This window comes from Harpia harpyja, chromosome 11, assembly GCF_026419915.1.
Source record: "Harpia harpyja isolate bHarHar1 chromosome 11, bHarHar1 primary haplotype, whole genome shotgun sequence".
NCBI classification, from domain to species: Eukaryota; Metazoa; Chordata; class Aves; order Accipitriformes; family Accipitridae; genus Harpia; species Harpia harpyja.
The window spans coordinates 21,844,537-21,870,852 of NC_068950.1; the positions used below are offsets into that span (position 1 = coordinate 21,844,537).

Sequence of the window (26,316 nt, forward strand, 5' to 3'; positions counted from 1 at the left end):
CATAGTGAGACCAGTCTTCAGTGTTGGCTGGCACCAGCAAACCTCTGGAAAGAAAAAAGAATTCTTAGCACTGATGTTCTGGTAAAGTTTTATTTCCTCTGTCTAAACTGAAAAAAACCCCAAAACTCTTGAAATGAAGCTGCAAAGAAGGAACTTACAATTTTGACACAAACTAATTGTTCAGTAAAATTATTTTAAAATTCTAAAATTTGCAAGCCATAAAATATGTTTTCATTTATTTGGAATGACTCAAAATGATGTTTTAAATCTGAGCTGTAGATTTTTATTTGAACCATGTTTCCCGCTCTTAATTTTTAAAAAAAGTTGACATTAAAAAATAGTCAGTTTGCTATGCAGTAGAGGGTTGTTGAGGAGAGGTCATTCATGTACTGGTGTCTATAACAAATATTGATCAATGCATGCATATATGAACTGTGATGTCTCAAGAGGTCAGAAATTTGGACTTATACCAGGTTTACTTTTCCTGAGTTTCTTAGAGTTCATTTATCAAATTCCAAGATGCAGTAACTGATTCGTCATTTAAAGCTGAACTAGAGAACATTGAATCTAACATTAGCTTTCTATTTCTAATCAAATCAGCACTCACAAATATGACTGTGAAAACTACTACTGGTGTTTGAATACAGAAAACAAGGCTTGTGTCATAGAAAATAAGGCAATAAAAAGTACCTGAGTGATGGCACTTTTTAGAAGCCTGGATTATGAACTCTGGAAGCTGATCAAGATCTTTCCAGAGAAAATGCTACATAGAAATAGCAAGAGAGTCTCCTGCCAGTGCACAGCTCTGGGCTGAACAGAGAGCGCAGTGCAAGGCATGGAAGTGTAGTGAGCTCTATGGTATGTTTGTGCTTTTATGGTGCATTTCTGCTTCTGTGTGTGTGTTCGCAGAAGCAGAGACTCCATATAGTGCTGGCCGTCTGAGTCATCCGAGGCATGTAAAGGAAAAAAGGGTGGGGAAAAAAAAATCGGAGACATTGTTAATGATGTACCAACTTTTGTGAGTATAAAACTGTGACGTCAAGTCAGGCTGCGAGGCTGTTGCGGTGACTCGAATTACTTACATTCTCCCTTTGTGTGGAGAAGGCTACAGCTTGACTGTTGAGACCCTCAAGTTATGATGGAAAGAAGACCCTGGCTTTTTTTCCACTCATGCTGCTGGTGTGAGTGTGTTCTGCTGCGGCAGCTCCTGCTAGCAAGGGCTGCCACTCTCTGTGCCGCTCTTACTGCTGTTTTGTCCACTAGCAAGTGTCTGGAAGGCAGGAGGCATACAGGAGGAGATCTCATAAAGTTTGTGTGTTACTGTTCAGGGCTAGTATGATTTCAAATCTCTGCCTAGTTCAGGGGAGACAAATAGAGTGCTTAAGATAATGGTATTTGCTTGTTTGTGTAGAAGCTAATTTGGATGCTGATGCATTGGTTTGTTTAATTTGGGCACCTGTGCCTAATAACATAGACACAATTTGATGCTAAAAGACAGGTCTTCACCTCCTACTGGTGAAGTAGATGAGTATGTGGAAGTAAGCCAACTGGGAATGTAGTCTGGATGTTCCTGGTTATAGCTAAGAGAAAAGATGTGCTTTATTTAGGAGAGTGAGTAAGTTAGTGAGCATAAGCTTTTTTCTCCTTAGACGTATTTTTCTGGGAGGCACAAGAGATGCTTTATTGCATTACTCTGTTGAGAAGGAAAATCCAAAATGTTAAGTTATTTTCCGAGTGGTTTCCCAGAAATGGAAGGTGAAGATGAATGTGGGTGCTGGTTTAGAGGCAGCTGTTTTTTACAAGCATTTGAGAGAAAGTATTGCTTTCACCAAGTAAAAATAACATCAGCTTGTGTAGAAGTTGAGCTGCATTCTATGCTAAGTCATCCCATTATTTTAAAAACTTTTTCAGTCCCCTAATATAATGAAAAATGTACTCATTAATAGATAGTAGCTAGTAGATGAAGCTACTCAGCTAAACTTACTAATATTAGATATTGTTCTGCTATTTGTGTGCATGTTGAAAACAATTTGCTCAGACACAGTGAAATTGGTCATTCACGTAGGTATGCTATCAAAGTAACTTGGGTTTCCTTGCACATTTGCAAGTGCAGAGCTCTGGGTATGCAGGGGAATTCAGCTATAAATTTGTTTCATAATGTTAGGTAAAAGGTTAAAAGCAAGGTCAGCATTCTCAAAAAAGTATTGTGCCTTGGTAGCATTGTATCAAAGCTGCTCAGCTGGTAGAGAAGAATCCATCTGACAGAGTGCCTCAGACTTTATGATGGCTTTAAATTGATCCATGTTAGCTGACTTGGCAGGCTAAATTCTTAAGGGAAAAATCCCCTTGCTGTGAAGCTTCTTACAGCCAGAGGAGCCCTGAGCTAGCAAGGCAGTGAATCCTGTCAGAGGCCCTTTTTCCTTGCCTGCTCTATTGGATGTTAGTAAGTTGTAGTAGGCTTCTGAAGATGGGGGTCACATGGTGCATGTTCCCAGTGTTATAAACAGTGGGAAACGCAAGTACATCAGTAATCAAAAATCCACTGAAAAATTAAACTTGTACTGTAGTAGCCTGGCCTATTTTACATATGTAACACTAAATTTTGACTGAGAACTAGACTTTCATCTTAATATAAAATAAATAGTTATCATTTGTTGTAATGCAGGTCTTAAAAGCTTTTCTCCATAGTCTAAAGTACAAGTGATACCAAAAAGTATTGTGTAAGAGTGGTTTTAATTGTCGTGTTATTCTTGAACAGCAGTAATTAAAACTTTTCAGAAGTTACATCTAACTTGAGGACAAATGCTGTACCTTGTGCTGACCTGATCCACATACCTCAAAATCTAAGTTGTGTGCGTGTGCATGCTGTAGGTAAGTCAGCTACAGCAACAAACTAACGGTGTTAATATAGCTAACAAAGAAGATTCATATGTTGATATTTTTGTTCCTTTTTGTGGAAAACATGCAGCATCATTTTTGGAAACAAATTACCATTGAGGGAACCATGACTTTCTTTGTTCTCATTTTGTATTTCATTTGTTTTTCAGGTTTGGTTTCAGTTTTCTTATCTTGTTTCCTAGTTTTTGAGATGACATTTTTGTCATCTCAAACCCCTTCAGAAGCTGACAACATTAGTTTCCTAGAATGAGATTTCTCCTCTTCCTCCATTGCCTCACCCTCTCTCCTTCAACTTCCTTTCTCACATCCTTCTCCTGTTGACATCTCTCATCTTTCCCCAGATTTCTTTTTCTCAAAACCCTCCAACTTCACTGCTGCCTGGAGATTACATTTCACATATCTGCTTTAGTTAAGCATTGCTTTATTTCACTGTTTTTTGATGCTGTCTCATCCCTGCAGCTACTTTTTTTGGTACAAGTGCAGCAAGGGAATTTCTGTGATGTTGGAAATATCTGTAAGCAGTAAAATTAGTGCTTGCCAAGTAAAAAGCGGGATATATTGAGGGACACAATTTTAAGAAACATTACCGTTAGCGTGGGATAAAACTACAAGCACTAATGCTTAACAGCTTCTCTGAAATTTTGGCTTTGAGGCTGTTTCAGTCTTTGTTTAGCATTCATCAACTTGTGTACATTTTAACTCATCTCTGTTTTAGATTTGAGGTTTGATCTAAAAAATGGAGAAGGTAGAGGTGTAACTCAGGTTAGGTTGCTGCTGGACATGGACTACAACTTCAAAACATTTGCTCCCACCCTGTGCTTATAGTGAAGCTTGTGAATTTCGTTGCTGACCTGAAAAAAGTTTTAGATATTTGAAATTCTTTTTTTTTCCCAGGGCAGTTGACCCATGAAAACTTAACTGTCTTTACCAGAAACACTGCCTTTCAATGAGACCACAATACCTGGCAAAGTACTAGGAGAATATTGGTATCGTGTAAGGTTTATCTTTCATATTGTATGTTAGATAAAACCAGAGCGCTTATACAAGGTTGGTTGGTTGCAATATATTAAAAACAGAGTGCTTATACAAGGTTGGTTGATTGCACTATATTTTTTCCCAGTTTTATCTCCCCAAAATGACTTTGTGTGTTGACTGCAAAAGATGTGGGAGCCTGTTGTTTGTAAAGCATGGCCTTTTCTTGTAGCTTATTCTTGTCTATGACAGAGAATAGTTTCCAGCATTACTCATGGCATGTTACCTAGCTGCATGTGCTTGCCTACACTTGATCCTTGTTTTCGTTCACTGTTAGGCCTCTGCTGAGATGGAGTGTAGTGGGACTAAATTACAGTCTGGATATTGTGTTTGGTTTGGACACGCTGTGTTGGACTGAAATGCTTAACTCCATTTGTGTGAAGAGTTTCATTGAACTCTTATGTGCTACTGGTGTTTTTATCATTAATAATTAGGACTGAAGTCAGCCTTAGATGAAGCTTTATGTCCTGTTACTAATCTGGTATGTGTTAGGTCCTGTGCCCTTTCACAAATACTTTTAAACACAATTCCACACAAAATATTTGGAAATGCCTATAAACCCTATAGAGTAAATGTGAGGTATAGTCTTATGTAGTCTAAGAAGCAGTATTAACAGAAGTTACTGCCTCTCCTTTGCTCTGCTCCCTTTGTCATGCCAGCGTACCTGTTGGTGTGGTTGAACTGGGAAATAAGCAGGGGAGCTCATCTGTCCTTTAAAATAACATTTTAAGAAATTAGTTCCTCCCTCTTTGTGTATCAATTCTCTGATGTAATTTATGACACGACCGTGCTAACAGTTGGGTTAGCACAGCTAAGACAGTAGCAAGCTGAAGCGCAAGGCAGAAACAAGTGGATTAAGAGCACAAGGCAGAGGACAGAAATTTCTGAAGTCAATAGTGCTGGTGAAATCCCAAGAGACATCTTAATATTAAATTTAACTAAATGGCTAGTGATAGGTATCTGTGGTTTGCTCTTATTTATCACAGTATCTACATCTAAAATATATGGTATGATCCCTATCATATACTTGAACTCTAAATCTTCTTTTAAATCTCTAGACCAGTGAAAACTGAAGAATGAGTCCCTATCCGAAGAATGTTTCATATGAGTCACTTAACATTGTTAGATATATTATAAAGAAATTTGATTTCTCTCTGCAGTTTATATCTGGTGCTGCAGTTCTTTGATTAGTATCAGACACGTTGGCTGCTGTGCATCTTCAGATATTTATACAACAGAATAAAGCATTCTTCAAAATAGTACTTATAGCTTTTTTCTTTTTTTTTGGTAAGAGAAATAGAGTGCCTGAAACCCCACAGTTGTATTAGAGCATCCATGAATACGCTCCTCCCTCCCCCCCCCCCCCCCATGGCAGGAAGAGTTAAGGCAAATATTGTTTTCCTTAACTAGAGATGGCATCATGTCATAGAGTGTAGAGTGTTTAAGAAGTACCTCTATTTTATATTTGGTGGGCGGGAAGGACTTGGGATGGGATGGACTGGGGATGTAGCGTTGTTAGGAGATCTGGTTCTGACTCTCTGTTTTTTAATAATATGGGCATAACACCTAATATGATGTTATGCCTGGTACAGAGGTTAGGAGTTTTTTATCTTCTGCAATTATTCTTGTGTTCAAATACTTTTGTACATTGTTTTACAATGTTAATAGGTGGCTGGCTTTGCAAGAAGTATTGACCTAAACAGATGTGTGTTAGATAAACATGAAAATTCAAAAAAGAAGTAATTTTAAGTGAACTACACTTAAGTGTCTTGTTTGTCTGTCTTTTCTGTCTTCAAACTGATCTTTTAGATGGTCAGCTCTCTGAGGTCTGGCTGTCTTAATTTTGTCGTAGGCAGCATAAGGACAGCATCAGTGTCAGTGCAAAGGAGGATATGATGTCAGACACTGACAAGCACAGAAGTTGTATTTTGTAGGTTATCACTGTTAAGTACTAATATATAACAAACATTAAAAAAAAAAGAAAATAGAGAGGAATCCCGCTTTCCCTTGGTTGTGCAGTTCTGCAGTGGCATTTTGGAAGTGCAGTACTCTTTCTGAGAGGAAAGATATATACATAGATAATACAACCTGCAAGCTGCTGCATGTTGAAGGGAACAAAGCAAGAGAATAATTAAGCAGTAGCAAATAAAATTAGCAAGTGAGTTTCTCTCATTCATTTTGTAATTTTCAGTATCAGGATCCAGCTCACGGAGAATTAGTTATAAACATAATGAGAACATAAATCTCACTTGGTATTTTCTTTCACTATAGTAAGTGTAGTTATATTTTTTTTTATGTAACTGAACAGATGATTAGGGAGAACACCAAACCACTGCTCCTATCAGGCTTCTATAATAGAAGTTGATAATATTGCCATTCCCATTGCAGCATGTCTTCTCAAGTATAATTTTTTTATCCTGTATCAAAGATGATGATTTTTAAAATAAGAGTGGAAGACAGTTAAAGTGACTTATGCCACACTGTGTATCTTTTTGTAGCGTTGAAGGCAAGTGCGATGCTTTTCCAATGGACTGATACAATCCCTTGTCTCTTCTGGTACAGAAGAGAGATCTCTAGAGTGTAAGGCTTGAAAGATAGCCCTGGGGTTTTGTAAGCCACTGTGAGTGAGTTGGAGGGTAATTGCATCAAAGAGAACAGCTCACTTCCCTTTGCACTGCTTACTGTAGCAGGGGAAATTTTTTCTTCTTGCAGAGAATAAGGGGACATACAGTGTGTGTTTACCCCTAATAAATATCCTTATCTTCAGTGATTGTGTACCGGAGTAAATTCAGTTCGTGGTTCAAGTGTGAATTGGTACCATTCAGCAAAGCCATGCTCCAGTTGAACTTACAAAGTCAATGGTTAAAGTAAATTCAGAAAAGGGAGAAGAGTGGCAGTGACTGCTTCACTCAAGACAGGAAGAGAAAGATCTTCCTTTCCTTTTAGCAGAGGAGAGGAAGGAAAGCTCCATTGCGCAGTCTTCTCCAAAAACGGATGCTTACATTTAGGAAAAAATTAAGATTATATTAAAATGTGCTGTTTAAAATGCAGGAAAAAGCTGTTTTTTCCTTGATTGTTTAGTGTTACGACCCATATAAAACATGGTAAAAAATTGTGGTATCATCAATAAGAGTGTTTACAGAGCATTGAAAGTGAGCACTTGATCAAAGCTGAATACTGTTTGAAGATGCTGTTTGTAAGTACAGGTTATCCTCATAAAGTTTACTATGAAGGGAACTGGAATGATTTAATAGCAGCTAGGTTTTGCAGTACTGTCCTAGCCATATGCTTTTTCTATTCCTTTGCCCTCCATGCAAAACCTGAAATGTAATAAATGCACCAGAAGGGACAAAATCCTATTTCATTCTTCATCTTTTTACAAGGATACTATGCTTGAAGGCAGTCTGCGTTCATGCTATTAGCTGCAGTGTTCAAGTGCTCTGTTTATATCACCGCAGTGCTTGAAGTAAGGCTGTCATTCTTTAAGCAACGTCTTAAAAAAACCAATCAACCAACCAACCAAAAAACACCCAACAAAAGCCATACCCAAACCTAAATGCCCTGAAGGCCTGGCGAGGTCTGGAAGGTATTCATAGAACCAAAACCACAAGCTGCAGACAGGAAGCGGCTGCTAAAACTCCCTCCCCCTCCCCGTGCTTGCTTTGGTGAGTCTCTCAGCCTTTTGGACGAAATGAACCAAGAGATTAATGGGACTGTGCTGCTTGTGCAATTTGGACTTTTTCAGTTCCTTTTAAGAGCAGAACTGTCTAGGGAACCTTGCATGGACTTGCAACTGTAACCTCCTCACTGGCCTAAAGTTTGAAAAAATGGGATTTTAAGCACAACTTTTGTTTAATGTGTATATATCTGTGTCCATCTGGATATCGATTATTAAAGACTTGATCGTTATAGTCCTAATAATATGGCATTGAGTTTTACGAACTCCTGGTGAGCATTCAGTTTTGCCCCCTGCCCTGTAATGTTAAGGAGTCGTGTGTGCTGTCCTGTGTAGTTACGTCTGCCAGTCCCACTGTTGCAGTTTAGGAGATTGCATGATCAGAGGTATCACTCCCTATAAAAGGGCTAAAATGTTAAAAATGTTCAGTGTGCGAAAGGGGTGGAGGAGGGGTTTGGTTAGTGAGGGGTCCAACCTGCCCTTTGCTATTGTTGGAAACTACATTTATGCTTTTATTTCAACTACTGTCCTAGAGAAAAAAGCTATAGATAGTTTACATCTGTAATATAAACATATGACATCAGGTGTTGCTTGGTATAATTTAGAGATGTGAAAAGAAAACAACAGAACTCTTCAGTTTTAGATATTTCTAACTTAATGTCAGATGCTTTATTTTTACTAAAAGGGGAAAATATGCCCACCCTTAACCCGTCCTCTTGGACATCAAGTCATTTGTCCTCTTATATCTTCCAGAGTGTTTTTTTAAAATTAAGTTCTTCTGTCGCTCTGGCTCTGCTTGCCTTCCTGGTGCCAAACTGCCCTCCTCCCTGCCTCACCTCTCCTTTTTACAAGACTTTGGAGAAAAGTTGCGCCTTTTATAGTTGTTGATTCCCCAGGGCTTTTGAAGTCCCAGCAGTTTGCATCTCTGTAGTTAGCTCATCTACAAACAGAAAGAGGCAACACCCAGGAGGTTTTTTGTCTTGGCTATTTTTTGGTTTTTTTTTTTTTTTTTTTTTTAGTCTGGAGAAAGACTTCCTGCCCCTTTATCCGTGAAGACACTGTGGAGACGCTGGAGAAAATGGACAGAAGATGACACTTCCCTAGGGCAATGCATGTATGGTATGGAGGTTTGCATGCCCGGAGCCAGCCAGGCTTCCCCCAGCAGCACAGCAGCACCTCTGCGGTCTGCTCTCACAGCTGGGAGCTGGGGCTCGGCGTTCAGGGGAAACGCATACGACTGCCAAAACCAGCTTTTACAGCAGTCGCGTCACCCTTGCTGCCTCTGCATAAAAGCATTTGGCACCTGGTTTCAAACTGTTTTTCACAGTTGCTGACAGGCTCCTGTCAGTCACAAAAACCCTGGCTCGGGGTTGTGAATTTGTCTGCCATGGTTCCCTGGGACAGTTGGGCTATTTTCCTTACTGCTACTATGCCAGCGCTAAGCCTTGGTGGGAAAGAAGGATGGAGTAGTCCTCGGGTGTATTTCCTGAGGATGTAGATCAGTGGAAATGGAAGAATAGACGTGGACAACGAGAGATGCCAGAATCGGCGGAGCCGAAGGTGATGTCAGGGAGGAAACAAGCAGCATCCCGCAGCTGGTGATTACCCCTGTGGGAAGTAGATCTATGACTTCCGTTTGGATTGCAGCTGTCGGTGCTCTACACCTAAAGCTTGGATTTCATTATTTGAATAAGATGAAAATCAGTATTCAGCTATGTGAAGCTTTGTGTAAAACCAGGCTATTACGTTTCTACCTGCTGGAGGTCTGCAGACTGTCGTGTTCCTAAGGAAATGTTGGTGTGGGTGCCAATTTAGGCTGTAAATTCTTTCACATGTCTGTGTCTGTATGACCTCGACACTTCAGTGTATGCCATAGCAGTATTTGGTAGAGGTGTATTTGCGTAGCTGGTATTTGAAATTTGCTGTTTGTTTCTAAGTGCCTGTTAGAGGTGCCACTACATGAAACAAAGGGTTTGCTTTTAGGCCATCTCTTTTTTTTTTCCTTTTTATTCCCCCCTTTCTTTCGTTTCTCTTTAATGAGTTTTCATTCATTCTGCCTTTTTTTGGAAAAACCCTCATTCTTTTTCCTTCCCTAGAGGCTTGTGGTTTGATTAAAACTAACCTGAACCAACACAGAGTACCAACACAATACCAGAACAAGGCAGAAGGAGAGAAAATGTTCCGTTTGACTTTTGAACATAGATCAGCAGCTGTGCAATCACCCTGGAGTTGTCTGGCAACATGTTCTTTTTCACATCTGTCAGCCAAGTTAAATGCAGATATAAACATAACAGTTCCTAGAGGTCTTTTGGTTCAAAAGTTAATGATGGATTACTGTAAAATATTAAGATAGGTTTTCTCCCCTCCCCCTCGTCTGTGCCAAATGAAGTATCGATCCAGGGTTGTCCAGGGCCTGGTAAACTGCAGAGTAGCAAATAATAAACCTTCTGTCTTAATAGAAGTCATTTGAGAATATACTTATGTATAGCAATTTCATCTTATCTCTGAGTGACAGATGCAAAATGGTGACTTCTCTTTTTCTCTTTTCTCCCCCTCTCTCCCCCATCTGATGTATGAGTGGAAACAGCTTAATGAAAACTCACTCAGCATGTGGGCATAAGTAGCAGTTTTGGCTTTGAAGTATGCTGGATATGAGGCGCTTGGAATTGGCTTTGTAAGAGCCTTACCCTAGTGATACAGAGTGTATATGTCTTTGTTTTCTTTAGGAACATTGGATTTCTATTTGCGTTAGCTTTTTTGTTTTTCATAATCTGCTCTGGGCAGTGTATGTATATATCCAGATAATTAATATGTGCACATATGTATCTCAACACTCTCTACTTTTCAGTACTCTTAATCTGAGTCTCTAAAAGATTCTAGGGCGAATTTCTCCTACTAAATTAAACCCTTTGATATTTGCCATATCAAACCCGATATGTTCTTCTTTCAATCAAAGTTTTCAGGTTATGAAGTGAGGAAAAACCACAGAAAATGTAATGCAGCCTTGATAAGTAGTCTAAAGTATGTGCAACCATTTTATGTTCATGGTTGTCTAGCTGATAAATTTTACTTGGAAACCAGTTGGAAGCTTATGTAAAATGGAGTGTAGTATTTCTCTTGTATAACATACCCTGTATTAAATGAGCAAATGCCTTCTTTGCTATTGGAAATTTGAGTGTCCTCAAAACAGGCTTCTGAAGGAGTTGATTCTTGAAATGACAATGGTTAATTATACTGATATTGCATGCAAAAGTGAGGGACGCTAAGATTTCGTCAAGCATGGACAGAAAAACATCCTCCTTTCTGAATGACAAAATGCAGGTATGCTCGCTTCTCTGAGAAAGCAAATGGCAGCTCTGTAGTTTCTTTTGAGATGGTGGTAACTAAACCAGTCTTATGCAGCCATCAGGCTCTCTTCATGCATAGACCTTAGCATGAGGGTAGCTACAACTACATGTAAAGCAGGTATTATTTTTATGTACTATTTACAGTGCTCTACTTTTATATAACTGAAAGACAGCTAACCAAACAGAACTATTTCAGTGTCATTTGATAAGGGGGCATGTTAGACGTGTAATTAGAGATCTAAAGTTTTCTTGAATATAAGAGTGCTCGAGATCACTCTTCCAACCCGGAGACTGGGATGGAGACAGACAATAGCCAAGGAGCTTATCAACTCTCTGAAGGGTTCATTTCCTTTATAATTGAAGATCCCCCCCCCCCCCCCCCCATTTGATGAAGTAAAATAAGACCCGTTTGGGAAGAAACCCATGTGCATGTATCAAAAAGTAGCATGTCAAAAAGCATGTTAGTATTGGAAATAAATTCACCTCAAGGGAGGGAGTAAAGCTAAGTTTTCAACAAAATGCAACACAAATACTAAGCTAGATGCCCAGATTTTGAAAAAAGACTTGACAGGCGATATGGTTGTGAATTCTTGGTGACTTTTACTGTGTCTTAGAAAAACATATCCTGATTTAAGTGCATACATGGAAACGGCTGCTTTGAAGATCTAACCTGCAAGTGAGTCTTACTAGGTTTTATTGGCATAAACTATGAAATCATTGCCGTCAACATTTGTTGATCACTTCATGTTTTCAGTTTAGGTAAATGTCAGAAATATAAACATGGGCCTAGTCCTGACAGCAGCTGTTAACAGCAAGGAAATGTTGCCTGTTTGGGGAGACAAGGAGTTGCAAAATTATTTACTTCTGTTTCTTCTAAAAGTGGAAAAGTACTTTTAAAATGTACTTTGTCTGCTCTTGAACTGCATGATTGTAAGTTCTTTTTTAAGAAATGAGATTAAAAAGCGACCTCCACCAAAATACTTAATAAGGCACGTTTTAAACTCAGACACACCACTGCTGTGGAAAGAAGTAAAATAGTCCCTCTAGTGTACTGCTGCTGTAAGTATGCATAGGAATATCTGATGTGATTTACTGAAGAGTATGGCTGCAGGAAATTACAAAATAATGTTTTGGCAAGGGATATGAAAGTGCTTACATAAACTGGAGAGTCTGACCTAAAACAGCAAGTCAAGTGAAATAATAAGTGCCAAGCCAAAAAAAATCTGCTGTTAGAGTAATTCGTGAAGTAAAAAGTTAATGTGTAGTGTGAGACCGTTGCTCTTGCCAGCTGTGCCCAAAACATGAATGAGGAGCAGAGCCACTTGCCAGGGCGCGGGTTGAGGTGTGCTTCCTCTTGCAGGGCTGTAGATTTGAATTTCATGTCATATTTTGCATAAAAGGGTTATATACTGAAAAACAAACTTGGATGTTCACATCGTCTTGAAGCGAGTATGGCTTTGATGTGACTTCTAAAGAAAGACTTGCTTAACCTCTGTCTGATGGCATTAGTCAGTGCAAAGGAGCTATATAGAGGTGGGTGCAGGTGGGACTGCCTTTTATGCCTGAAAGTCTGTTGCTAACACCTCCCAATTTCAGGTTTGCTGTAGGAGAGTCATAGAGTTATGAGTTTTCTAGTGTGAAGGGATGTAGTTGTTGCAGGATGTTTTGGAATATAAATGTTTCTTTTTTCATGTGTCATAGCTAGCCAGAACATAAACATGAATCTTTGCTTGGTATCTAGTTTTTACTGCCCGTTCTTGGTAATAGCATGTGTGCAAAGGCCCTGCAGTCCTTTGTACATTTGTTTGTTGCAGAGCAGAGCCAGCCATGGAAGCCCTGTTGTTGTGGACTTTGTACAAGCAAGGAGTGCTACTTTGGCTTTTAAGCTAAGATCCAGGTTAGCCTCGTTCAAAAGTACAGGAGCATCTGTTTGAGTCCTTACTGTGGAAGAGAACTGGGCAATCATTTAGGGTTAAATGGGTAGAATGGATTAAAGCTCCGCTGAAAGGAAGAGAGCAAGGCAAAAAAAGCACATGAAAAGCATTAAATTGAACGTTGTGGACTTTCACATGTATGGTACACTGTAATTCTGGAGTTCAGAATTGCACTATATTATAGCTTCCCACGTCAACTGTATAGGGCTTCAAACTAGCACTGTTCTGAAAAACTCCCGAGTCTGGTTTGTTGAACATCAGACATTTTGCTGGGTCTAGTTAGATTGTTTTGATGAATGTCTATTGAAACTCTGATTGTTTTTCTGACAACTCAGCCCATACGTAACTGTGACCTTCCCCATGGACCTAGAAATTCGGGAACTCTTAAGAGTTCCTGCAGTGGCTCAGAACCAAAGAACTGAAATTTCGTGTGGAAGGAGAATCTTTCCTTGCCCCACTTCATGTTGGAACAAATACATTTACATGTATGTGATGTTGAAATAGTGTGTTGACCAGAAGTGGTAGTTTCACTTACGATTACTTGTGTATGTATTCCTGACAGTTTGTCAGAATTCTTCAAGGAAACCACAACAGCACGAAGACTCCTCAGTAGAAATGATTCTGTTTCTTGACAGAGTGCTGTTTTAAGCTGTGCTTTAATAGGAGCGGTTAAGGGGCAAGCATTACTTTTTTATTTTGTAGAATTTGTCTGTTTTCAGTTAGGTATTTTGATCTTAAATACACACTGGGGTGGTTAATGGTCTTAAATTCTTAATTGTTTTGTTTTGAAATAGAAGAATAGTGATCTCTGCCCATTACCGTTTCCCTTTGCGATGCCAGTGTGGCCACGCTTTATCACGTACTTCTGGAGAACGCAGTGTGTCTCTGATGACGTACTGACTGCTGTTGTGATGATTACCATTTTCTTCTTGGTGGATTATCCAGTGTTCAGTTTTTGATGGAAATCTGCCCATTGGCTTCCTAGCATGTTAGCTTGCCCTTCCTGCGATGCTAGACCTTCTCTGTTCCAAGAGCAGTGAAAATTATTAGTAGTCTTCTGTTGTCTCTAGTCACATAGTTCCTTTCTCTCCTTTTCTGTGTGTACATGTCCTCATAAACACTTTTCTGGCTTCCTCAGTGTGTGTGGTGTGGTGGTGGTGTGTTTGTTTTTCTCTTCTATATCCCCCACCCCCCCCCGCTCTCTCCCCCTTTCCCCTCCCTCTCCCTCTCTCCCTCTCCCTTTCTTTTCCTTCCCTTAAATGAAGGTTTGACACCAGTTCATGAAAAAGTTTTTCTATTCCTCATGATTTTTAAGTCTTGCTTTTGCTTGTGTTCATATTGATAGCTGTAAAATGTAATTTGGTGGTGCATCTTGAGAATAACATTTGCTAGTTAGCTTCCTAAAATTCATAATTTTTTTTGTACAGATCTTTTTTGTGTTATCTTGAAGCAACCCTAATTAGCTGTGAAGAATAAGCTATACTTCTACTGGGTTTGATTATGCTAGATAAGTGAGAATCCCTCTAAGGAAAAGGGTTTGCGTGGATGGAATAGTTTGCAAAAGATTTTCTGTGTGCTGGGAAATAGCACGTTGAAACAAGAAACGGATATTTAGTTTACCAGACTTGCCCCCCTCTTGTCATTGGAAGTATAGAAATTCAGACAGGGTGTCATTTTGCCTCTTTTTCTCTCTCTAGCAAATAAGACTTGCCAATCTGATAGTGCTTAAAATAAGAGAAAATATTTGTGACAGAGAGGACATGCTAGGCAGAGTACAAGTTGGTCTTGTATTATTACATCTGACAGCAAAATAATTCTGTGTGTGCGACCATATGTACATGTATTCTACCCTCCCTAATATTCTTCCTCTCTTACTGTATAACCTTGAGCGCTTACAGGAGGTATTTTCTTAGAATGAGATCTTTCAGACTACTGTCATCTTTTAAAAATAAATAAAGTTTATGGCTCAAATGTGCAGCTGCTTTAATTGTTTGGCTAGTAAAACATTACCTTTCCTTTGCAAGCCAGTCCTGAGAAGGTGGCTTTCTGCTGATTTGGCATTTGGCTCCCTCTTCTGGCCAGTGTTTGGAAAAGCTCAAATTATTACTTCGGATTTTCTTCTGGAGCTACAATTAAAAAAATAAATCTTCAGAGCAGTCTGTAAGATAAAATCTGGTTACAGTTTCATCCAGGTCCAATTGTAAATTGAATGTATATTTGTGACATATGTGACCTGGTTTCAAATCCACTTAAATTGGCTTTTACTTGTGCTAAAACTTGGAAATAACAAATTTCCCTTTTCCTCTCTTTGTGCTTCCATCACATGCCTCAGTACAAAAGCACTGAAGACCAGCTCATGGGAAATCCGTGGAAGTTCAGTGCCCTCAGTATTTGCCCCAGCCAGATTCTGTGTCTGTTTATATCTTTTGGTGTGAAATGGTATTGCTGATAATTAAACAATAGAGAATAGAATGTTTTATTACTTCTGTTCTACAACTAATCATGGTTTCTGTTTCCTTCTTCTCCAGGTGATAGAAACACTTTCAAAACTTTCTCACACTCCTATTGCATTAGGCACAGGAATAAGGTATGGTTTTGCCCCAGTGAATGGTGGGAATAATGCCTCTTGCATGATGCTCCTTGGCAAAGTTGTTAGAGGCAGTGTAGACAGTGTCCCCCAATAAGAACTTCTCTGGTTGTAAACCATATTGCCCAGTGGACAGCTAACCAAGGCTCTGGACCTCTGAGGAGCTCCGAAGGGTTTCTTCTGCCTCTGGTACACTTACTGAAGTGCCTGAACCACATTTACTTCTCATGCTGAAACACAAGGTGAACAAATGAGCAGTTAGTATTACAGAACTTGTGTGATAATTGTGATACATGGATTGTAAGTCAGGCTGATGCAGTGCTGATCTTTGTAAAGAAAAATGGATTTTCTCTTCTTTCTCCCTTCTAAAAAGCAGCAAAACTGCCAAGTTTGTGAGATTCTAATTTTCAGAAAGAAACCAGAAAACCCCAACCAAACCTAACCTCATGAACTATAATTGTGAGCTGTGAGAGAAGGTGAAAGACTTCATGCTTTGGTGTTCTCCATCTTTTTGAATGGTTTGATTCAGCAGTCTTATAATATATGAATGGATGATGTTTTTAAAACATAGACAAAATTCCTAGCCAGTCCCATAATCATGTCCTGGGCTAAAAAGAACAGTTATTCTCAGTTGAACAACTGACAATGATGTATATTAGTGATTTATAACAACCCCATCCAGTAGGTTTTTTTTATTATATTAAGTATCAATTCATATATAGAAGTCTAAATACACGTATACCATTTATCAGAGAAAGAGGGGAACATACAAACTCATTAACATACAGTAATCTGTGTGAAAATTTTAGAAACCAAACAAAACCCCACTATGTGACTAGACTAGTGCTGTCTGTACTTCATGCTATTTTTCTTTCTATAGGCCCTTCCCTACAGAAGAAAGCGTTGATGATGAAGATGTCTACAAAGGTCTTCCTGATTTAATAGAGTATGTTTTAAATCTTTAGTTAAATGAAAGATTTTGGTTTCAGTTGCATGCTATTATTTATATGATGTTATAGAACACGTGGTTTTAATGAGAATGGGGTATTTATTTGATTTAAAAAGATTTTGTTAGCTGTTATGCTGGTCAGGAAGAATTAATTATGAGAGCTTATCTGAATGATTGCAATACATTTATATATGTAAGGAAGCATGTTTCATAGAGGGTGCTGGTAGCAAAGTAAATCACAAATGTGTTTTTAAATTATCTGTCTGTACTATGAGAAAGCTTTCATAGAATTACAATATCAGTTGTAAGGGACCCAAGGAAATTGTCTTGAACTTGCAAAGAAAAATGCATGTTTGGATCATAATTCAAGTGGGTCGTTTCCCTAAAGTCAATGAAATTCTTTATATGAGTGCATTTACCTCTCTGGGAATGTGTTTGCAGGATTATTAATTATTGCCAATTTTCACACTGGCTTTGAGGTGCAAGTAAGATAGCCATGAACATACTGTATAGTATTGAGTGGTAGACTGCAGCTTTATTTTGCAGACTGGCGAGATAAATACATCTGGGCATAAAAATTGTCAGGAAGAACTACTCTTGTATCCTATGGCTAGGGTCTCTCAAGATCCATTAGGAATCATGTTGGACAAGAGCTTGGATCAGAGTTCACTGTCCCAAAGCTCAAAGTTCACCAGCACTCACCTCACTAGTGCTCATCTGGCTCTATATTGGCTCCTGCCACATTGTATGTCACTTGCTGTGATGTGGTGAAGTAGCTGCTGTTCACACTGCAGATTTGTTTCTTTACTGCCTATAAAGAAGGGAAACCCCGCCATGGATGGCATTATTCAATTTATCACGTTCCCTATAAAGCTCATCCTTGTCTCCTGCAGCTGACTGGCCGTCTCATAGATAGCTGCTTTTCACTCTGTGTAGCTGAACATGCAGAAGGTAGAAGTTGCAGACTCCTCTGAGACTCAAGTGGGCTAGAGGTGATGTCCTCATCACTTAGTGGTGGCATTAGCACTGTTTGAAAATATTTATATCAGTTTTTAAATAGGTATATGAATTCAGTACTCGGAGACAGTTTTCATTTAAAAAAAAAGTTAACAAATCATACCAAAGAAATTGCGATTCATAACTTTTTTTTTGCATCAAATTACAAATATTATTCACTGAAATTTGATACTTACATCCTGTCTCAATTGTGGAGGAAGCAATTCAAGAAGTACTCTCTCCATAAGAAACAAAAGTGCCAGTGAATGATGCAAATGGCCCACATTTTTTAGATTCTCTTAATTACTAAGTGTATTTGACTAAAATTGACTTAAATGTCCCTGAGTTTAAATGGTGTCTAAAGAATTTAGAATGAATTCAAGGCTTTTTGTCAGAAAGAGCTGTAGTAGTTAAATTTTTCTATCCTTACTCTGTCTTTTTGCCAGCTTTTGTCCCCTGGAGCATAGGTGGTAAAAGGGAGTGTGTCAGCTGCATCTGACACACCTGCTAGTGTTCAATGTGAAATGCTAACACGCCATCATCACTGGTGCAAGCTGAAATGTTAGACTACCCTGGAGCACCTAAGCTTTCTAGTGCTCCTGGGGCATGGTATCTGTTGGAAAAGGGAGGGATGTGAGCAATTTCTGTTTCCTGTTGAATCCCCCAAATAAAGTTTTTTTTTTTTTAATCATTCCATCTATTGAAACTTCTAGTCCTTGCTAACTTTATCCTTCTGATCTCCTTGATTTAAAACAAAACAAACAAACCCCCTCATATTTAATGAGAAATAAAAAATTCACTTGGTTTCTGTATATAGTCCTGACTATAGACATAGTGTCTTTGTCTGGCATTTCCAAGTAATTCATGTGGCAGCTGTGTTGGTAGCAATTCTCATTAATTTTGATTTCTTCAAAATCATTAGTCTCTGCCAGTAAAGCTTCTGATGTCCTTTTCTTGAGTACTGATGATCCACTTACAGAACTGGTTGTCCTTCCTAGTTCTTGTGGACCGATCCTCAATTTGTTTTTTACTCTGAAGGATTTCAGTGCTGTCTTCTAACAGTAAAAATCTCAAAATTATCAGAACATCTGATGAAGTTTCTGTATTATTATGATTTGTGGTGGGTTGACCCTGCCTGGACACCAGGTGCCTACCAAAGCTGCTCTATCACTCCCCTTCTCAACTGGACAGGGGAGAGAAAATGTAACAAAGGGCTCATGGGTCGAGATAAGGACAGGGAGAGATCACTCAACCAATTACTGTCATGGGCAAAACAGACTCAAGAAGGGGAAAGTTAACTTAATTTATTACCAATCAACCAGAGCAGGGTAATGAGAAATAAAACCAAATCTCAAAACACCTTCCCTCCACCCTTCCCTTCTTCCCGGGCACAGCTTCACTCCCGGATTCTCTACCTACCCCCTCCAGCAGCACAGGGGGACGGGGAATGGGGTTACGGTCAGTTCATCCCACGTTGTCTCTGCCGCTTCATCCTCTTCAGGGGCAGGACTCATCACACTCTTCCCCTGCTCCAGCGTGGGGTCCCTCCCATGGGAGAGAGTCCTCCACAAACTTCTCCAATGTGGGTCCTTCCCATGGGCTGCAGTTCCTCAAGAACCGCTCCAGCATGGGTCCCATCCACGGCGTGCAGTCCTTCAGGCACAGACTGCTCCAGTGTGGGTCCCCCGCGGGGTCACAATTTCTGCCAGAAAACCTGCTCCAGCGTGGGTTCCTGTATCCATGGGGCTGCAGGTCCTGCCAGGAGCCTGCTCCAGCGTGGGCTTCCCACGGGGTCACAGCCTCCTTTGGGCATCCACCTGCTCTGGCGTGGGGGTCCTCCACGGGCTGCAGGTGGATATCTGCTCCACCGTGGACCTCCGTGGGCTGCAGGGGGACAGCCTGCCTCACCATGGTCTTCCGCACGGGCTGCAGGGGAATCTGTGCTCCGGTGCCTGGAGCACCTCCTCCCCCTCCTTCACTGACCTGGGGGTCTGCAGGGTTGTTTCTCTCACATGTTCTCACTCCTCTCTCCAGCTGCAGTTTCTGTGTCCGCCGCAGCTTTTTTTCCCTTCTTAAAAATGTTATCACAGAGGCGCTACCACTGTTGCTGATGGGCTTGGCCTTGGGTTCCAGCAGTGGGTTTGTCTTAGAGCTGGCTGGCATTGGCTCTGTCGGACATAGGGGAAGCTTCTAGCAGCTTCTTACAGAAGCCACCCCTGTAACCCCTCTGCTACCAAAACCTTGCCACACAAACCCAATACGTGACTGCACTACTTTCAGTATCTTTTAGAGTTCTTTTGTAGACATACCCTAAGAAATGTGGGTGAAAGCGATATTATGGGCTTGATATGGTCCTAGTGCGAAGTAGGCAAAACTCCAGCAGGACTGACTGTAATGAAGCTGAATTAGCCAGGGGTAGAGTTGAGCATTGACTTTATCCTGAGGTATTTCTGTAACTTGGGTAATAGGAGGACACTTCTTGTGTATACTTTATTTTGTTAACTGTCTGATTTTTCAGTTTGAAAGGTTGCTTTTTTCTTTTTTGGGTAGCTGGAGGTTGCAATGAGTTGATCAAGATACTGGCTTATGGTATGGAGGTACAGACTCTCAGCTGCTGGCTCTGCAGTCTTTAGTGTATTTTACCCCAGATAATCCTTCCTTTAGGCAGGAAGGAGACCTGTACCAGTGTCTCGCATCTCAGTGTAGTGGGATGCCAGGCAGTAAGGAGAAGCAGTTCCTCTTCACTGGATATGGTGGGAAAAGGGACAAAGAGAAGAAAGCAGCTGGATGGTGCCTTATGACAAAACTGTCCTGACAAGCTGCTTTCAGTGCCTGGTTTAGTTCCTGTGTGGTTCTAAATTCATGCAGTCTTCAGTGTTGTGTCGATTTCGTATAATCAAATTTTAAATGCATTGAGGAAAGAAAATTAATGGACTTAATGAGTTATTTTCATTAGATAGTTCTATTAATTAATCTCTTTGTTTACTGTAGAAATCTTTTCCTATGAGGAGTGGTCCCTTGCAGAGCTGATGGTAATTTGCCAGCACTGCACAGCTTTTTTTTTTTTTTTTTTTTTTTAAAATTGTCTTTTCCTTTCAGTGAAACTGGTGTTGATGAAGATGAGGAGTTGTATGATTGCGTCTATGGAGAAGACGAAGGTGGGGAGGTTTATGAAGACCTGATGAAAGATGAAGCAGCACAGCAACCTGTATGTTTTCCAATTCCTAGCTATTTTCGAACAATAGCAGTTATATTTTTGAAAGTTAAGATTTGTGAAATTATCTCCTTATAGCTAGTTTCACTGAAACTTCACTCATGCTCAGTTGTATCCAGAGCTGTCATGTGCAGTATATTATCTCCTATGTAAGATTTTGCAGGCTGTTTTAGCAAAGGGTTGAACCTTAACTACGGTAATTTTTTTGAAAGAAATATAATTTTAAAATGAAATACAATAATCACTTATTTGGTTAAGTTTGCCAGTTATGAATAGTAAGATTTACCAGCTATTTTAAGAGCTATTAAATTAACTGCTTGCTTCAAAGTGTCCTACTTCCAAAATTAAGTTATAATATTATGAAATGCTGTTGTTTCAGCCATAATTTGGACAACTGATCTAACAAGGACAACTGATAATTGTTTCATACCAGTGAAATTCCTGCTTATTCAACCATGTAACTTTTGTTGATCATTAGGTTGGTCTTACTGAGAATGACTTAAGTAGCTTATTTACTTTATTATATAAAGGTACCATGGTCAGTTTTCAAAACTGTCTTGAAAAAAAATCTAAACTTAGGCAATAAAATTTACTTGCAAATTGGGAGAAACCCTAATGTACTTGTCTTCCCTTCCTCAGAGGTGTGCTTTCTGATCTGGAAAATGTTAGTCTGTGGCCATGACAGGATATGTTTTTTAAGACAGTTGTTTTCTTCATCTATGTTGACATGAACATATGTTATGCTTCCTGTTGTCTTAAGTTGGAAAATTGCCTCTACTTTTCCATATTGCTTTTTAGTAATATAGTTACATGAAGAAGTGAGAAATTCAAATAGCTCATGTGATTTGTGTTCTCTGTTTTTATGGTGATTCCCCAGAGTTACCACTATCTTGTCTTTGGGAGATCACTGCCTTGTCTTAATCTCTATTGTTTTGAGCATAACAATATTGTTTTCAAGCCTGTTTTTCTGTTAATACAAAATCCTGCAGGTAGTGCATTTATATCAAGGATGAGATAAGCAGAAAGTTATGTTAGTTTTTCACATTTTGCTTAATTTTGTTTACCTCCTAAAGTTTAGGTTATTCAATGAAAGCCAAATTAAAAATTGAGTTGAAAACACTGTTTTGTATCTAATGAAGTCACATTCACTTGCAGGCAGGATGTTTTAGAAAAGTGTTTGAATCATAGGAAACCTTTATTGTGATCTTGTTTTTGAGTTTTTATTTTAAACTGAAACTCAAAATGTGTTGAGTTTTGGGTTTCCCATAATGAGCGTGGGTGCCTTTTTTTTTTTTTTCTTCAACTGTAACAGTGGTAATCTCTGGCATTTGGTAGTGTGTAAATTTTCTCTGATTCTTTTTTTCCTGACGCAAATGTCACTCGCGTATGTGTCTCTAGCAAATGATTAATATAGCAATCGGAACTCTCACATTCTAATTTTACTTGCTTCTTAGTCTAGATAATTTAGATTGGACAGACTTGTATTTGTTTCTTATGGAAAGTAAAGGAAAAGTGAAAACATGGTACAGCAAAATATTTTTTTCCACAACATGTAATGAATGGAGACATTACAATTGTTTTGCTGTGACAGCTTTCTTGAACGTGGTAATTATTTCTGGTTTGTGATTTTTTCCTCTCAGGTTTATAAATACACTGCATGATAATGTGACGATTTTGTGCAGTTCCTTCATTTGAATCCTGCGTGAGAATTCCTTGCATATGAAAACACTAGCGCAGGACAATCTTCAAGTAGATTTTTAAAAGAACCCAATACTTTTCAGAGTCTCCAATAGCAGCCAAAATACTTTGCATCTCCCTCATCCTTGATTTATCGTCATTATCTTGCAAAGTAAACTGTTCCGCTAAATTTTCTCTAGCAATAGCTGACCTTCAAAGGCAATTTTTCTCACTTGTACTGGTATTTGCACATTATTTCTTATTTCCTCTCTCGTTTTGTTTATTGCACTCAAATTCTTGAAGTTTGTGGTACAGATAGAAAACCAATATGTCAATTTCTGCCAAAAGTGCCTGTGTGAATGATCCGTTTGGGTTAGGTGAGCACAAAACTGAAGTCAATGGTTTTAAGCGGAATCCCAGGATTTTGTTTGCATTTTTTATGTGAGAGTTTGTGAACAACAAACCCCCACATTTTGCAAATGGATATAAACTCCTGTTGGGTACAACAACTTCTGTATTGGTGCAAGTACTGCAAGCAATTTGAACAGTATTGAGCTCAGTAAGTTAAAGGTGAAAAATAACTAAAAGCCTGAATAATGTAAAATTCTAATACTTTATTGAGATTAACTCTGGTTAACTGTGACAGCGCCTGCTTCCCCCTGCCAAAGAATTTGGGAATAAATGATAGATTTTTGAGATGAGGCTGATCATCAGATGATGCTCATTAAGTACATCTCTGCTGGTCATGACAGACTGTATTTTTGCAAAATGGTTACTTCTGTCTGCAGCTGATAAGGATGGTAATTTAATGTTTGTTGTGGGAAAATTAAAAACTGCAGCATTTGGGTTTTAAAGAGTAATTTCTGAGATAACACAGCATCTGGTAGATGTGAGAAGCCATGTTCCAGTTGCAGGAGCTGCTTGTAGAGTCGCATGGAGATAGAGAGAAGGGTAAAGGAGATATGTCAAAACAGCAAACAGAAGTGCGAACAGTGATGAAGTACAAAGTTACTTACATGATTTAGCCCCATTAAGTTTAATGGAATTATTAACTGCTGAGTATTTTAACTAAGATTTCTCAGTCTGGATGTAAATTAAATGTGACCTTGTATTTCAGCTACCGAAGTACATGCAGAGAGTTCAGCGTTTTATGTCTAAACATTAACTTTTCATAATGTTCCTTTGATGCTGAATTTTAGTAAAACTCTTAAAGTCATCAGCTAATTGAACATTAAAATATTCTTGGTTAATGCTATCATCTTTGGAGGCTGCAGTACTCAGAAAATTTCAGGAAGCAGTTATCCTAATTGCTTAATTCTAAACAAATAAATACATTTCTTATCCTTTGGGTACCTGTTAATGACTTAAACTTGACTCCACTGTAATTGCAGAAATATACTGAAAATGACATAAGAAGCTGTTGTCTTGCTGAAATAAAGCAAACTGAAGAGAAATACACTGAAACTCTGGAATCGATAGAGAAAGTAAGATACTATTTATAGAATTGTAACTTATGTATTTTTATAACAGTCTAGAAAATTTAATGACATAGTCGATGTATATGTACATCTTTTTTTCCTTGCAGTTTTTCATGGTGCCATTGAAAAGGTTTCTGTCAGCGTCAGAGTTTGATACTGTTTTCATCAACATTCCTGTAAGTAATTGCATATTTAATGAACAGATAAAAGGTTCATAGCTGGTTATGATATATTTGTGTTGTATGTTACTGCACAAAATGATTATTTGAAATATGGTGCACAATGCATTTATGTAGGTATTAGGGTAGTTGATAAAAAAGGATGTGTACACTATTTTGTTTTTTTTTTTCCTGCTTGAGGGAATAGGATGAGATAAGTGGTATTATCATGTCAGATAGTGAATGGTTATAAACTGGAGTATCTTTGACCCTTAGAAGCTAATAATTTATAGAAGATGGGAGGGCCATGAAGGTGATCAGGGGGCTGGAGCACCTCCCCTAGAGCATAGGCTGAGAGAGTTGAGGTTGTTTAGCCTGGACAAGAGAAGTCTCTGGGGAGACCTTATAGCAGCCTTCTAGTACTTAAAGGGGGCCTACGGGAAAGATGGGGAGGGGGTCTCTTAGGAGGGAGTGTAGTGATAGGATGACAGGTAACAGTTTTAAACTGAAAGATGGTAGATTTAGATTAGATATTAGGAAAAAATTATTTACTGTGAGGGTGGTGAGACACTGGAACAGGTTGCCCAGAGAGGCTGTGGATGCCCCATCCTTGGAAGTGTTCAAGGCCAGGTTGGATGGGGCTTTGAGCAACCTGGTATACTGGAAGGTGTCCCTGCCCATGGCAGGGGAGGTGGAAATAGATGACCTTTAAGGTCCCTTCCACTCCAGATGTTTCTATGATTCTAAGATGGGTTATCTTCCAATACATGCTGGTATTTTAGTGATGGTACAAAGTTGTGACTGTTAGGTTGCCTACAACCGTATGCTGAGTGGTTCTTCCATGAGGGTTTCTGTAGCTACTCTGCAAATCCTTGTATCTACGCTGGCTCTGTCACCATTGAAGACATTTTGAAGTTAAGATAGCTCACAGTTTTGGATTCAGAATATGGCACTGGAAAGGATAAGGAATCCTCTGTGAAGTATCTAGGACACCTCTTTATTTGACTGAAATCTTAAAGGTTTCTGTGATTATTACTTTGTTCCATTTATTTTTGGCCTAATCATAATAGTATGAGAATTGACATATTTTTAGTTGATGAAAGTATTCAGCAGATGTCTTTATCTGACTTTAAAAGAAGACATCAGACGTGGTGTGAAGCCTCTCTCAACAGAGACAAATGAAAGGAATGTTCTTTTATGATGCACACTGTAAAGAAAGGGTCCCCAGAGTGTGGCCCACGGGCCACATCAAACCTTTATTGCCTGTGAAAGATCACCTCTGTTTTGGCCATCTCTGGCATGTCCCGCAGGCTCTCAAGGCTGTAGGAGGTGGTGTTGGGGATTTTTTTTGTTCTGTGGGAACCTGTTTTAGGTGCTGTTCCAGCACCATCCTGACAGAAATTAAATTACAACAGTTATTACACTGATGATGATACCTGACACCTTGCAATGTTTGTCCCGCTATTACAGTTTTCAGTCTGAATCTCAATTGCTGTAATTTCCTTCTCTTTGAATATTAGTCTGAAATACTGCCACAGACATCCGTAACCTACTTGTCATGAAGTATGTCAGCTGCCTGTAGAGATCCCTTGGCTTTTGAAAACAAATTTATATTCTGTCCTACATTAATGTTTCTTATTCATTTCATATAAGGCCCTGATTGCCCTACCTAAGTTCCTGTAAACCTCTTTCCTAAGGCTCTGTGTGCCCAGGCATGTTGACTTATGTGCACTGAAAGACCTAAAGCCAGCCAACGTGACACACTGCACAGGGGTATAAGAAAGGCTTTACATGCTGGAAAGGCTTGCACGCTGTAACCACAAACTGGAAGGTCAGCCTATTCACTACTAGTTAAAGAAACGCAAGGGGATCAGATAAGAGGAGTAAAAAGAACAAAACCTGTTTATTTGAAACTAGGAAGACATGTAGTAAACTGTTACATTTAGGTTGTTTTATTTTGTTTTTCATTATCAGCATTCAGTAATCTGCTGTTACAAGCTGGTGCTTATTTCTGACTCCAGTAACATTTCATAGGCATCCAAAAACATTAAAAGAGATATAGGGCTTGCCTAAGCCAAAAATGCATGCAAATGCTTTGTCTGCTCAGATCTTGTCTTTGTGGCAGTTCCTCAGCAGGAAGGCTGGAGGGCAGTGGAAGCTTATTTTAAACTAAAAATAGCTGTTACACAGAGCTCTACAGCAAACTGCAATGTGGAGAGCAAGTGTGTTCTCAGAACAGGATGAATTTGCCTCTGTTAAAGGGTTGTGGTGAAGGATCAGTGCTTTAGGGTGATGCTATATTCCTTATATAGATTCTGAAAGATGCTTGCTGGACAAAATCATCTGCTGATGTCAAAATATATTTCATTT

At 39.2% G+C, this 26,316-nt stretch overlaps 1 protein-coding gene across 7 annotated transcripts in view; it reads left to right on the top strand.

Annotated features, from left to right (window-relative positions):
• VAV3 (vav guanine nucleotide exchange factor 3) overlaps positions 1-26,316 on the top strand; it is a 183,258-nt gene that overhangs the window by 53,634 nt on the left and 103,308 nt on the right. For all 7 annotated transcript variants that reach the window (XM_052800935.1, XM_052800929.1, XM_052800932.1 and 4 more), the window contains 5 exons: positions 15,416-15,474; positions 16,355-16,420; positions 20,519-20,627; positions 23,702-23,794; positions 23,896-23,964. In XM_052800935.1, the coding sequence (XP_052656895.1) occupies positions 15,416-15,474; positions 16,355-16,420; positions 20,519-20,627; positions 23,702-23,794; positions 23,896-23,964 (396 nt within the window). The remainder of the gene's footprint in view (positions 1-15,415; positions 15,475-16,354; positions 16,421-20,518; positions 20,628-23,701; positions 23,795-23,895; positions 23,965-26,316) is intronic.